This window comes from Rattus norvegicus, chromosome 16, assembly GCF_021556685.1.
Source record: "Rattus norvegicus strain SHRSP/BbbUtx chromosome 16, alternate assembly SHRSP_T2T, whole genome shotgun sequence".
Lineage (NCBI taxonomy): Eukaryota > Metazoa > Chordata > Mammalia > Rodentia > Muridae > Rattus > Rattus norvegicus.
In genome coordinates this window covers 66,327,266-66,341,848 of record NC_141549.1, presented here as the reverse complement: position 1 = coordinate 66,341,848, position 14,583 = coordinate 66,327,266, and the positions used below count along the sequence as shown (strand labels likewise).

Genomic DNA, 14,583 nt, shown 5'->3' with positions numbered 1-14,583 from the left:
CATAAAAATAAACAAATGTAAATAACAGCTGGGCATGGTGGCACATGCCTTTAATCTCAGGCACGTGGAGGCAGAGGCAGGAGGATCTCTGTGAGTTTGTGACCAGCCTGGTCTATACAGCAAGTTCCAGGGCAGCCGAGCTGATCTAGAGAAGTTAGAACATTGAGTTAAATCTAAAATAAAATAAAATAAAATAAAATAAAATAAAATAAAATGTGTGTGAATACTCAAAACAATTGCATACATTTCTTAATATTAAAAAGGCTTTTATTTTTATTTTTTGAGACAGGGTATTGATGTATAGTGGAGACTAACCACAAATTTATAATCCTCCTGCCTCAGCCTCCTGAGAGCTGTTATGGTGGTTGTGCATGACTATAACTTGCTTCCTTGAGATTATTTTGTTCCTGTAAATTTGTGATTCAGGGGGTTGGGGATTTAGCTCAGTGGTAGAGCGCTTCCCCAGCTCTGGAAAAAAAAAAGAAAGAAAGAAAGAAAAAAAAGAAAAAAAAATTTTGTGATTCAGTCTTGTGTCCCACTGATGGCTATTGATCACTGTGACTAGTCCTTAGAAAACAGGAGGCATCGGGGAAAGTGTTGATCCTAGCGATGACCATGAGAATTATTAAACAGGTCCATGAAGAAATGTTTGCAATTTATAAAAGCTTAAAATTCTTGAGAGTTCAAAAACATGGCAAATACACACTCTGGAAAGGGGGCTGTGGCTTCCAGAGGAAGTGACGTCATAACAAGTGCAGAATGATAGATGACTGATGTAGCCAGTTAAGGGAGGAACAAAGTACCTACCAGAAACTAGTCTACTCAAACGATGAAAGTCTTTTGCTGGGGAACTAAAAACCCCAGAGAAAGCAAAAACTGGAAAGTTGGTGAGCGATGAGCTTAGGGAAGAAAGAAGAGACTGATTCGTTTTTTAAGTTATAAGAGGTTGCATGCACTTTTTTTAAAGACTTATTTATTATATATAAGTACACTGTAGCTGTCTTCAGACACACCAGAACAGGGCATCAGATCTCATTACAGATCGCTGTGAGCCACCATGTGGTTGCTGGGATGTGAACTCAGGACCTCTGGAAGAGCAGTCAGTGCTCTTAACCACTGAGCCATCTCTTCTCTCCAGCCCTGCATGCACTTTTTTTTTTTTTCTTTTTCTTTTTTTCGGAGCTGGGGACCGAACCCAGGGCCTTGCGCTTGCTAGGCAAGCGCTCTACCACTGAGCTAAATCCCCAACCCCCCTGCATGCACTTCTAAGGCAGGAATAAAATGCAGTCATTGAACTGTTTCAGCTGTAACAAAACAAAATTGATGCATTAGCTACTTTGTCCTCATTGTAACAGAATTCCCTCATGAGGGAGGAAAGAATTATTTTGGTCACTGTTTAGAGGGTGAGTTTCCATCTTTGTGGGAAAAGTATGGCGGGCTGACTCACTTCACAGTGGCGGTGGTGCATGGTAGAGACTCTTCACAGCACAGCAGGTCAGAAAGCAGAGAGTGAGAGAGGAAGTAGGCAGTGATAGATAATAGGGTCTCAAGGACTTGCCTCCTAGTGACCTACCTCTGTGGACTGGGTCCCTCCTCCTAAACTGTCCGTAGGCCCCAAAACAGCTCCACCAGCTAGGAGCAGTGCTTAAAACATGAGCCTGGGGGTTGGGGATTTAGCTCAGCGGTAGAGCGCTTGTTTAGCGAGTGCAAGTCCCTGGGTTCAGTTCCCAGCTCCGGAAAAAAAAAAGAAAAAAGAAAAAAAAAATGAGCCTGTAGGAGACTGTTTCCACTTCAAACTGTAACAGGACTTAGCAGTAACACAATAGGGAACTGCAAAAAGAAACTTTAAAATTCTCCCAAACTCGGAAGTGTAGCACCTGACTTGCTTCGTTCAATCCTTGTTTCTCTCTATGCTGCTGCTTTGCAGGGTATGACTCCCCTCCTGACCACATGATCTCTCTCTACTGGTCCTAAGGTTGCTACAATTCTGAGTCTGACCTCTTTATACAGTTTTGTTCAATGGCTTGGGAAATGAAGGCAGATTCTCGGTTGACAGATATGAAAGCATTTTCTAGAAGCTTCTGGCAGGATTCGTTATTTCTCCTTGGTCAGAACCAGGTCACAGGGGAACCCCAAGTTGTACTGATTGCTGAAAAAGTGGGTACCTGGCTTCTAGCTACAGGGGAGAGTAGGAGGCATTGGGTAGGTAATGAATAGAGTTCCTCTCTGTGTTTGAGGGTCTCTCTCTCTCTCTCTCTCTCTCACACACACACACACACACACAGACACACATACACACACACACACACACACAGTCCCGGTCCTTTATTTCCTTTTTGTCCATTAGGCCATGAATCCCTATGGAATGGGCTCCATCAGCTCAGGCTCCTTTCCGTTAGTCCTCACAAAGTGGGCTTCTCTGGGTGGCTCAGGCTGGTGCTTCAGCTGAACCCAGGTGCCCTTCTCTTTGGCTTCCTTTTTCTTCTGATCACTCTCCTTCACCTGCTTCAGGAAGCTGTCTCTGCTCTTCAAGTGCTTGATGTGCTCAATCCGCACATTGATCCTCTTGGCCAGAATCTTGCCTTTAACTTGCTTGTTTACAATGATGCCCATGGCATGCTGAGTAACATTGTAGTCTCTTCTAGCTTTGCCGTGGTAACACTGATGGGGCATTCCTTTTGAACAATGCCCATTTCCTTGATGTCTGCAATATCACTCTTCTCGTAGATTCACACCTATGTGGCCAAAGGAACAACTCCATGTTACCTAAAATGTGGGAGCTGCGATGTGCCACACCCAAAGGTGGTGCTAGCTTCTGCCCTCCGCCCTCCGCCCTCCGCCCTCCGCCCTCCGCCCTCCGCCCTCCGCCCTCCGCCCTCCGCCCTCCGCCCTCCGCCCGCTGCCGCCACCCGCCGCCTGCCGCCCGGCGCCCTCCCAGCGAGTGCTCCTTGTAGTAAACAAGTCCTTATTTGGCTATGTCTGCCTGGCCAGTTAGTTTCCGCTGTGCGACGGCCTATCTGCTTGATCCACGTGGCATACTGAGGTTGGTCAGTGCCAGGTATTTTAGCTGATACAGGGCGTTCGGGGGAGGGGGGCGGGGGGAGAGAAGAAGCTCGTACAAGGTTCCTGAATAAACTGCTTAAAGAAGATCTCCTCTGGACGTGTCTTCCTTGCTGGTCAAGGTTGGGCGCGACAACTGGTGGTCTGTACGGGGGAAACAACATCAAATCCACCGAAAAGAAAATCAACTCTCTCCGGGATCAGAACTTTTCGCAGTCAGGGTGGTGCTGGTAAGTTCCCAGGTAAAGTGGGACAATACAAGTCCGCGGTAGTAAGCGGCGGTAAGGTCTCCGGGTGTGGAGCAAGTGTAAAGTTTAATTTTTATGGACCCCGCTCTAGTGGCAGTGTGTTGGTTGATAGCCAACGTTATTGTTTGGAGCATAGTGTTTTATCTGTGCTCGTGCTTGTGGCCCTCGCAGTAAGGGGAAGTGAACCAGCTTCCCCTCCCTATGAGCGTATCACCCCAGGCCCAGGAAAACTGGGCATGACTTTCTGTCCGGAAGTATGCAGAGCAGTGCTGACTGAGTTACATCTGACCTATCCCGTTTTTGTGGACGCTAATCAGCAGAGATACCATGAACCCCTTGATTTTAAAATAATCAAAACATTGGCCAAATCGGTGCGCAGTTATGGTATCTCAGCCTCCTTTACTATTGCTCAAGTTGAGGCCTTACACCGCTTCTGCATGACTCCCTCTGATTGGTCTAATCTAGCCAGAGCTTACCTCAGTCCAGGACAGTATCTGGATTGGAGGGCATTTCTTATAGAATATGCCAATGAACAGGCAGCAGTGAATTTAGCTACAGGAGGAGGACAAGCTGCCTGGGATAGATATATGTTGTTAGGGCAAAGCCGTTTTGCTAACGCACAGACAGGGTATCCAGGGCAGGTTTATAATCAGATTAATGAGATTGTTACTAAAGCATGGACATCATTGCCCAATAAAAGAAAAGTGAGTGGGAACCTTACAAAGATATTACAGGACCCCATGGAACCTTTCTCAGATTTTGTGGCTAGATTAGTTGAGGCTGCAGGAAAAGTTTTTGGTGACCCCGACACAGCGATGCCATTAATAAAACAGCTGGCTTATGAACAATGTACTAAAGAATGCAGAGCGGCAATCACACCTTATAAGAACAAAGGCATTGAAGCCTGGATGAAAGTGTGCAGAGAAATAGGAGGGCCATTGACCAATGCTGGATTAGCAGCTGCCGTCATGCAGATGACCCAGAGAAAAGATAGTAAATTACGGGCCTGTTTCAGATGTGGTAAACAAGGACACTTAAGAAGGCAATGTCCAGGGGTTGGGGATTTAGCTCAGTGGTAGAGTGCTTGCCTAGCAAGCGCAAGGCCCTGGGTTCGGTCCCCAGCTCCGAAAAAAAGAAAAGGGGAAAAAAAAAAAAAAAGAAGGCAATGTCCAGAAAAAGGGGGCATAATTACTGCTGGAAATGGCCAACGCCCAAGGCAGCCAGGACTATGCCCAAAATGCAAAAAGGGGAACCATTGGGCCAATGAATGTCGCTCAGTAAAAGACATTAATGGGCAACCTCTTGGCTCTGATTATGGTGGTGCTCATCCGAAAAATGGATAGCGGGGCCCACAACCCCAGGGCCCACAAATATATGGGGCAGTAAAGAGTCAGACAGAAGAACAGAGTCATGAGAGATGGCCATCTCTCCGCCATCTGAGGGACCGAGGAGGACCACTAAGGGCTCCGCGGGATTGGACCTCTGCTCCACCACCAGACTCGTACTAATTCCTAGGATGGGGATCCAATTAATAGAGACCGATTTCAAAGGACTCCTGGATCTGGCACAGTAGGGTTACTTATAGGGAGATCATCTAAAGCTCTAAGAGGACTACACGTCCATCCAGGAGTTATTGACCCAGATTATACTGGGGTAGTCAAGATCATAGTAGAATCACCTAAAGGAATAATTGCTATTTCCCCTGGAGACAGAATAGCTCAGCTGTTACTGTTGCCTAGCCTACATGAAAGATTTGCTGCTCAGTCTAAAGAAAAGGGGGAAAAAGGATTTGGGTCTACTGGTTCTGACTTAACATTCTTAGCTTTGGGCCTTGACCAGCATCCAACCTTGGAATTGCAAATTGGTGAAAAGAGGATTCTGGGGTTATTAGATACCGGGGCCGATGGAAGTATAGTAGCTAAGAAAGATTGGCCTTCTGGATGGCCGGTACAGGCCTCATTTCTTTTTTTTTTTTTTTTCCGGAGCTGGGGACCGAACCCAGGGCCTTGCGCTTCCTAGGCAAGTGCTCTACCACTGAGCTAAATCCCCAACCCCCCAACAGGCCTCATCTCAAATGTTACAAGGCCTTGGTTATGCAAAAGCTCCTGATATGAATGCAAGACAACTGAGCTGGAGAGATCAGGAAGGACATTCAGGAACCATACAACCTTATGTGCTGGATTTAACCATTTCCTTATGGGGAAGAGATTTATTGAAAGACATGGGCTTTAAGCTGACCAATGAATATTCTGAGACCTCACAAAAAATTATGAAACATATGGGCTACTTCCCTGGTAGAGAAATAGGGAAATACTTACAGGGCAGGACTAGCCCTATAACTACCCAACAGAGAGAAAGAAATCAAGGTCTGGGTTTTTCCTAGGGGCTGCTGAGGAAGGCATTCCCATTACTTGGAAAATGGAGGAGCTAGTGTGGGTTCCTCAGTGGCCACTTTCCTCCAAGAAGCTTATCGCAGCGGAAGCATTGGTAGATGAACAATTGGCTATGAACCACATAAAGCTGTCCGTGTCTCCATAGAACACTCCTATATTTGTGATTAAGAAGAAATCTGGGAAATGGAGGCTCTTACATGATCTGAGAGCTATTAATCAGCAGATGCAGATCATGGGCCCAGTACAACGTGGGTTTCCTCTTCTATCTTCCCTGCCAGCCTGTTGGCCAGTTATAGTGATTGATATGAAAGACTGCTTTTTCTCTATACCCCTTTGTTCAAAGGATAGTGAAAGATTTGCCTTTACAACCCCATCATGCAATCATGAAGAACCTGATCAAAGATATGAATGGGTGGTTTTACCACAAGGGATGGCTAATAGTCCTACAATGTGTCAACTTTTTTGTGGGCAATGCCATCGCCCCATTAAGACGAAAGTTTCCTACTTTGAGATGCGTCCATTACATGGACGATATCCTTTTGACTGCAAAACACGAAGAAATGTTAGATCTGGCATATGAAGATTTAATTAAACTATTAGAGGGTAGGGGTTTGTTTGTTGCCCCTGAGAAGGTACAAAAGAGCAGTCTAGTAACGTGCTTAGGAACAAAGATAAATCCTTATACTATTATCCCCAGAAGGTTGAATTGAGGAAAGATAATCTTAAGATTCTCAATGATTTTCAAAAACTATTGGGAGATATTAATTGGATTAGATGCTATCTGAAATTGCCAAATCATGAATTAAGACCACTATATAATATCTTGGCTGGGGATTCAGCCTTGGATTCTCCTAGACAATTGACTGAGGAGGCAAGAGGAGCATTAAGGAAAGTTGAAAAGGGCTTACAGAATGCAAGTTTACATCAATGGAAAGAGGGTGCTGACATTATATTGTGCATTCTAGCCACTTACATGCAGCCTACAGGATTGTTATGGCAGGATGGACCTCTGCTTTGGGTATACCCCAAGACTTTTCCAGTCAAATCAATAGAATATTATCCCTCAACTGTTGCTGATTTGGCCTTGACTGGAGTCCAGCAGAGCATTCAATTCTTTGGTGTGTCCCCGACCTCATTGATAGTGCCGTACACAAGTCAACAGATAAAAATTCTGTGTGGCACAGTGGATGATTGGGCTATATTATGATGTGGATTTCATGGAGAAATAGATAATCATTATCCAAAACACCCTTTGCTATCGTTTTTTAAGGAACATCCCATAGTTTTTCCTAAAGTTACCTCCAGTGTTCCCCTACAGGGGGCCCCAAATATTTTCACAGATGGATCAAAAACTGATTGTGGAGCCTATATGGTTGACCATCAAGAGCCAATTTTAGGCCAATATCAACCTGGCTCTCCACAAGTAACTGAACTCAAAATTGTGTTAGAAGTGTTTAAAAATTGTTCTTTTGCCTTTAATCTGCTCTCTGATTCATCATATGTTGTTAATGCAGTCAAGATACTAGAAGTGGCTGGCCCTATTAAAACCAGCAGTACGGTATGCCAGCTACTGAGGGAACTTCAGGAATTGATCTGGGAAAGAGGTCACAAGATTTTTGTCCAACATATTAGAGCTCATACAGGTTTGCCTGGTCCTCTCAGTGAGGGAAATGATCTTGTGGATAGATGTACCCGAATGGAGTTTATCTTCTTAAGCTCATCATTGGATCAAGCCCAACAATTTCATCAACAATTTCATGTGCCTACCAAAACCTTACAGCAGAAGTTTCATCTGTCTCGAGCAGATGCTCGACAGATAGTTTTAGGATGTCAACAGTGTATCACTTTCCAACTTCCCCCTAGTGTGGGGGTTAATCCCAGGGGCTTACTGCCTCTAAAGATTTGGCAAATGGATGTAACACATATCTGGATTTGGGACTCTAAAATACATTCATGTTTCTGTGGATACTTGTTCAGGTGTCATTCATGCTACCCCTATGAGTGGGGAAAAGGCACGCAATGTTATTGGGCACTGCCTAGAAGCCTGGGCTGCCTGGGGAAAGCCTCAACACTTAAAAACTGATAATGGCCTGGCATACACTGCCCAATATTTCAAATCCTTTTGTAAACAGATGGATATGCAGTTGAGCCATGGCCTGCCTTATAATCCCCAAGGTCAAGGTATTGTTGAGCGAACACATTGTACTTTGAAGGAATGTATAATTAAACAAAAGGGGGGAATAGGCCATGGCAGAACTCCTAAGGAATAGATATCCTTAGCCCTTTTTACTCTTAATTTTTTAATTTTGGATGATGATGGCCTTTCTGCCGCTGACCGACATCAATGTCGGGCAGGCACGTTGAAAGGCTATGTAAAGTGGAAAGATGTGCTCACTGGCTTATGGCATGGGCCAGATCCTGTGCTGGCATGGGCGAGAGGGTCTGTTTGTGTGTTTTCCCCAGGACTGACAAGATCCACTGTGGGTCCCTGAGAGATTGACCAGGAGGTGTAACAAGAATGAAGACCCTGCTGCTGCTGACGCTTCTCAGCATAACCCAAGTACTGATCCAGATGGAGCCCCGATGGGGGATACTATCGGTGTTCCCGAGACCCATGCCGATACGCCATGATGCTAAGTTGTTCCCTCGCCTTTTTGGCACCAATAAAACTCTTGATGCACCCTATTTACCATTAGATCCTGATATAGCTAGTGTTAATGAAAATAGAAGCGTTTTATTACAAGGTAGCCTGTGCTTTTTACTGGTAGGTAATATTAGTGTTTCGTCTGATTGCATTCCGTTGTATAATCAGACAGCGGGTTGGTTCGATCTACCTAAAGATACTTCTGGGCCCTGTCTTTCGGCTAATGCATCCTGGCTTAGTGGATGGTGGCCAGCTAAAAGCTCTGAAACATCACCACCCCATCAGCCAAAATGGGCTCCATATTGCTTTGGTGTCAATCGGGGAAAAATGTGGCCTTGGACTGGGTGTCAGTCCCATACGGTAGTATGGGCTAGTAAAGGAGAATATTTTACTTTCTCACCTGGTATTAGTACTGGGTATAATAGTACCTTTGCTGGTTCCAATTTTTCTGATCAGAACCCCCTTCAGCTTTATGCTTCTAACCCCTTTGACAATTGGCTTTTATGTGGAATTAATGGCAGTTGCATGAATTTGGAACCCATGGCCATGATTGGTGGAGGAGGCCATGGGGTTGCAGAATTTAAGTGGAGTACCTCTAAAGGATGGGGCGAATTTTCACCGAGGTATAATCAAGCACAAGAGAGGACCACCACTGGGTATCATACCAATGCAGGCTGCTTTGAGGAGGGAACTAAACCTAGCCATAACGTCACTTTTAAGCCAACTCCAGTATGTGTCTATCCTCCCTTCATTTTCATAGTTAGTAATGTTACTAAGTTGAATGATAAAGTCTTAAATTGTACTAGTGAGACATGTTTTTATACACAATGCTGGGATGCAAAAAGGTTTGTTATTGCTGTGATTGCTCGCATGCCCAGATGGGTTCCAGTTCCCGTAGACGCCCCTCATGCCATGACCTTGTTTAGACAAAAGAGAGATTTTGGCATCACTGTAGCCATTGTTACTGCCATTTCTCTTGCAGCCGCGGGAGCTACAACTGCGGCCATTGCCATGAGTCACTCCGTGCAAACAGCACATACCCTAAATAATTTGTCATCTCGTGTGGCTCATGCTCTTGATTTGCAAGCAGGGATCAACGCTCAATTAAAGGGCGGTCTTATGGTGGTCAATCAACGGATCGATCTGGTACAAGAACAGATTGACACCCTGTGGCAGCTTGCACAATTGAGCTGTCAATGGAAGTTTGCAGCCTTGTGCGTGACCAGTATCCAATATGAAAATTTTACCAGTGCAGCCAATCTCTCTAAACGATTATCTAGCTATCTTTTAGGTAATTGGACGGGAGAATTCGATTCCTTGATGGATCAACTGCGAGTTGCCATCGTGACTGTGAATTCCACGCGAGTGGATGCTGACCTGGCTACAGGATTATCGTCATGGATTGCTGCCGCTATGAATCACCTGAAGGAGTGGGCGGGTATGGGAGCCCTCATGGGATTGCTGATCCTGATCTCCTTGGTGAGCCTGTGGTGTCTCTGTAGATTGAGGTATGTTCAGAGGCGGCATGCGGCTATGGTGGTACAGGCATTTGAAGCCATCGAAGCAGGACAATCCCCTCAAGCCTGGCTTACGGTCATTCAAAAGACCTAGCTGCACCTCGCCCCTAAGTATGTGTGAGTGACCTTACCCAGTGACGGGCAACTTCCCTTCTACCTAAGGCATGGAACCTCGTGGGCGACGAGGTATCCTAAGACGGGTTTAATGAAGGGATGATCCTAAGACAGGGGAGGTCGCCACGCTCAGTGGTGCCTTTGCCTGCTTGATTAATTAAACAAAAAGGGGGAACTGTAGGGAGCTGCGACGTGCTGCGCCTCAAAGATGGCGCTGGCTTCTGCCCTCCGCCCTCCTGACAGCAAGTGCTCCTTGTAGTAAACAAGTCCTTATTTGGCTATGCCTGCCTGGCCAGTTAGTTTCCGCTGCGCGACGGCCTATCTGCTTGACCCACGTGGCACACTGAGGTTGGTCAGCGCCAGGTATTTTAGCTGATGCAGGGCATTCCGGGGGGGGGGGGGGGGGTGGAGAGAAGAAGCTCATACAAGGTTCCTGAATAAACTGCTTAAAGAAGATCTCCTCTGGTCTGTCTTCCTTGCTGGTCAAGGTTGGGCGCGACACTAAAAGGCCTAGAGAACATAGACCAAGTACCTCTCATCTTCCCTTTTGTGTTCGTCATTTTGGTGAGTTACTGGAAGACGGCTGCTGCAGCTGTCTCTCTCTCTCTCTCTCTCTCTCTCTCTCTCTCTCTCTCTCTCTCTCTCTCTAATTTGGCCAATTCTTCGTATTATTTGCATTTTCATTAACATAACAATTTATAGATTGTTTGGAAATTTCATGTAATGTGCCCTGATCACATTCACTTCCAAGTCATCCCAGGTGGCCTTCATTCTTGTGGTCTCCTCTAAAACAAAAGAAGAGGAGAAGGAAGGGGAAGAAGAGAGGAGGAAGAGGAAGAAGAGGAGGAGGAGGAAGCGGAGGAAGAGAAGCCCAGTTTGTGTTGCCCATATATACTCCCTGGAACTTGGTCAAACTCCCAGTGGCCAGCTGCTTAAAGAAAACCAAGACTTGGAGGGTTCTTTCTCTCCACAGATCTAATTGTTCCTGTCACATCATTCTCCATCATCTCCCTCCTCCATGTGCAACCAAGACTTTAAGACAGGCGGTGTGGTACCCAGCTGTAACCCCAGCACTTCAAAGACCTGGGCAGCAGGGTCCTGATCAGCCTGGACTGTGAAGTGAGACCCTGTACGGTAGCGGCAGAGTGATGGTTCATTTCAGCCGGCTAACTCTCCCGTCTTGATATTCAATCATGTGAATATCATTCTCTACACGTCCAAACATGGATGACTCAGAGTTGATTTTGAGATTACTGATTAAGATGAATGTTTTAGAATAGCTCAGAAGATGCTTTTATAGATCTTCAGAATGAAAGAAAAATCTAAAAGGGGCAGATGAGCTGGCTTAGTAAATAAAAAGGGCCAGCCACCAAGCCTGATGACCCAAGTTTGATCCCCAGACCCTGCATGCAAGGTAGAAGGGGAACTAACTCCAAAAAGTTGCCCTTTGACCTCTGTGGGCGTATTCTCATAACAGGGAGTGGGAGGGAGGGAGGGAAGGATAGAGGAAGAGAGACAGAGAGAGAGAGAAATATAAAACAATATTTTGGATAATTTTGGATATTAACTGTGCTTAAATGTGCCATTGGTCTGTTGGCTCTGTTGGCTAAAATACACTAAATTTAGTGAGGCATAGCTACTCTGGAGGCAGAAGCAGGAGAAGAGCAAGAGCCCAGGAGTTGGGGGCTAGCCTGGACAACATAGTGAGGCCTTGTCTCAAAACCCAAAATGTAGTTACTCAATTTCTACTATAAGAAAATGACACACAGGGCTGGAGAGATGGCTCAGTGGTTAAGAACACTGACTGCTCTTCCAGAGGTCCTGAGTTCAATTCCCAGCAACCACATGGTGGCTCACAAACATCTGTAATGGGATCCGATGCCCTCTTCTGGTGTGTCTGAAGACAGCTACAGTGTATTCACATATAATAAATAAATAAATCTTTAAAAAAAAAAAAAGTACCCTGTAGCTGTCTTCAGACACACCAGAAGAGGGCATCAGATCCCATTACAGATGGTTGTGAGCCACCATGTGGTTGCTGGGAATTGAACTCAGGACCTCTGGAAGAGCAGTCGGGTGCTCTTAACCGGTGAGCCATCTCTCCAGTCCCGAAATAAATCTTTAAAAGAAGAAAAGAAGACAACACACACTCTTAGACTATGTCTAGCATGTCATCAATAAATATTTGTAGATTGAGTAAGTTTTAAATATATATGTCTCCAGCCTATGCCTTTACTTCAACATCTTTTCTTAGGAGAGGACAAGTAAAAAAAAAAGAAAAGCAAACATTTAAATTTTCCTGAAATGTCTATTGACATGTAAAGACCAAACAGCGACACAGCTTTGTCTGATACTGTCTTTACATGCACTAACACCATATCCAAAACACGTGAAAAACACCCAAGGCAGACTAGCTGATCCTTTATATAGATAGGATGCAAATCCACTGACTTGTCTTTCCAGTTTGGTGGCATGTCAGTTAAGCATCCTAGAAAATTCTTCCTGAGAAATATTCTGCAGCTGTCTAGAACTTGCTTTCACTGACCTTGGTTTTAATCTGGTTAGACTAACACTAGACTTCTTCTCCCAGGTCCTAGACTGCAATCTGGTAATGACTCCCTGCATCTCAAGGACAGTCCTTAAATACAACCATGGCAGCTGGTGTGCACTAAGAACACTGCAGTGCAAAGACGGTGGGGTTTATGCATCTACTTTTTAAGAAAAGCCTATCACGTGTGTGTGTGTGTGTGTGTGTGCGCGCGCGCGCGCTCAAACTCAATCCTGGGTCCTCTGCACATTCTCTTAACCTCTGAGCCCAGGCATCCGTTTTTGTAACAATGATGGTAACAAAAGGCTGAAGTTCTTGTTGATACTTCTAATAAAAGTTAAGGGTTTGATGTCTGGGGAGATGGCTCGGTTGGTAAAGAACTTACCATGTAAACATGAAGACCAGAGTTCAATCCCTAGAATTACAGAGACAAAACAACCCCCACCCCCAAAATAGATATGATGGTATGTAATTTTGATTTTTTTCAAAACCTACTTTTAATGATGGTTCTTAAATGCTTTAACCTCCCACCACCCACCAGAGGTAGTGGGAAAGAAAGGATGTGGGGGAAGTGGGCCTGTTTAGAAATGATTCTTTGGAGTCAGTCCCATCTGTGTTGTCAGGCATTCAGCATTTCAGTTCTCAGGTCAGCAGTAGCAGCTCCAGCTATTCTCAAACACTGTGAATACACCAGCAGTCCAGTTCCAAAGAGTTGGGATAGCACAGGGTCAGCAGCAGTGGCATGACCTAGCAGAGACAGCCAGGCCTCAGCTCAATTGGCACAAGTGAACAGGAGGGATTTGAACCAGCAGGGACCAGCAGGTGTTCTTGGCTGTGCCTCTCTAGCTAGCTCTACAATCAAGCCCCTCTCACAGCCCATTGAGTCCTGTTTATCCTCCTTCCAAACACCACGAGTCCTCCACAGGTCTTGCCTCAGAACATACATATGTCTCAGCTGACATCACTCTGCCACTCTGCCCGAGTCCAGGAAAGCAGCCAGAAACCGCAGCACACCACCAGAAGTTTGGTGCCTTTCTCTCTGTGGAGTTCTGACAAAGGCAGCCCAACTATGCAATGGAAGGCAGACCAAGATATGTGTGTCGTTAGCAAAGAATCCTTCATCGCGTGTCCTTTCACGGGCTTGCTTTAACAGAACATCCTTTCACCTGTGTCTGCTTCAGGGAAACATCCCTTCACGAGTCTGCCTTAGCTTTCCACCTGTGTCTGCTTCAGGGACACACCCGTTCATGCATTTGCCCCACAAAACACCATCCAACACAACTGACTGTCCAGAGAACCCTTAAGTTTCCACTTCAGTGGTATGTACCTGTGCTAGGGAAATAGAAACAGGAAGATCCCTGAGGATTTTTTTTTGTCACACATTTGTCACAAGCTCTAAGCCAAGTTGTGGTGGCTTTAATAGGTATAGACTCATATGCTTGAATGTTTGGCCCATAGGGAGTGGCACTATTAGGAGGTGTGGCCTTTGTGTAGTGGGTGTGGCCTGGCTGGAGGAAGGGTGCCATTGTGGGAGTGAGCTTTGAGCTCTCCCATGTTCAAGCTATGCCCACCTAGTGTGGCGCAGTCTCTGCGGCCTGTTTTTTTTTTTTTTTTTCAGAGCTGGGGATCAAACCCAGGGCCTTGTGCTTCCTAGGCAAGCGCTCTACCACTGAGCTAAATCCCCAACCCCACTCTGCGGCCTGTTGGCTAAGATACAGAACTCTCCACTGCTTCTCCAGCAACCATGACGGTCTGCATGCCGCCATGCTTCTCAACACGACCGTAATGGACTAAATCTCTAAAACTGTAAGCCAGCCCCAATGAAATGCTGTCCTTTATAATAAGAGTTGCTGTGGTCATGGTGTCTCTTCACAGCCATGGAACCCTAACTAAGTTACCAGTGAAAGATCTCCCCACCCCAAAAACGTGGATGACTCCTCTAAATCGACATAGTGCATTATCCTCTGGCTTCTGCAAGCATGCGTGTGTACACATGGGTGTGTGAACACAAACACGTACACACAGAGAGACATGAACACACATGTTTTAGACGTGAGTT

At 45.6% G+C, this 14,583-nt stretch overlaps 2 protein-coding genes and 1 pseudogene across 1 annotated transcript; 1 reads left to right on the top strand and 2 right to left on the bottom strand.

The window, feature by feature from the left end:
• Erich1 (glutamate-rich 1) overlaps nt 1-14,583 on the bottom strand; it is a gene marked incomplete at its 5' end in the record, with an annotated part of 52,793,804 nt that overhangs the window by 17,322,515 nt on the left and 35,456,706 nt on the right.
• LOC148000598 (large ribosomal subunit protein eL21 pseudogene) lies at nt 2,359-2,673 on the bottom strand (annotated as a pseudogene).
• LOC148000597 (endogenous retrovirus group K member 13-1 Env polyprotein-like) lies at nt 9,216-9,956 on the top strand. Its single transcript, XM_087589485.1, has one exon. It carries the CDS (start codon nt 9,216-9,218, stop codon nt 9,954-9,956), a length of 741 nt encoding a protein of 246 aa, XP_087445611.1.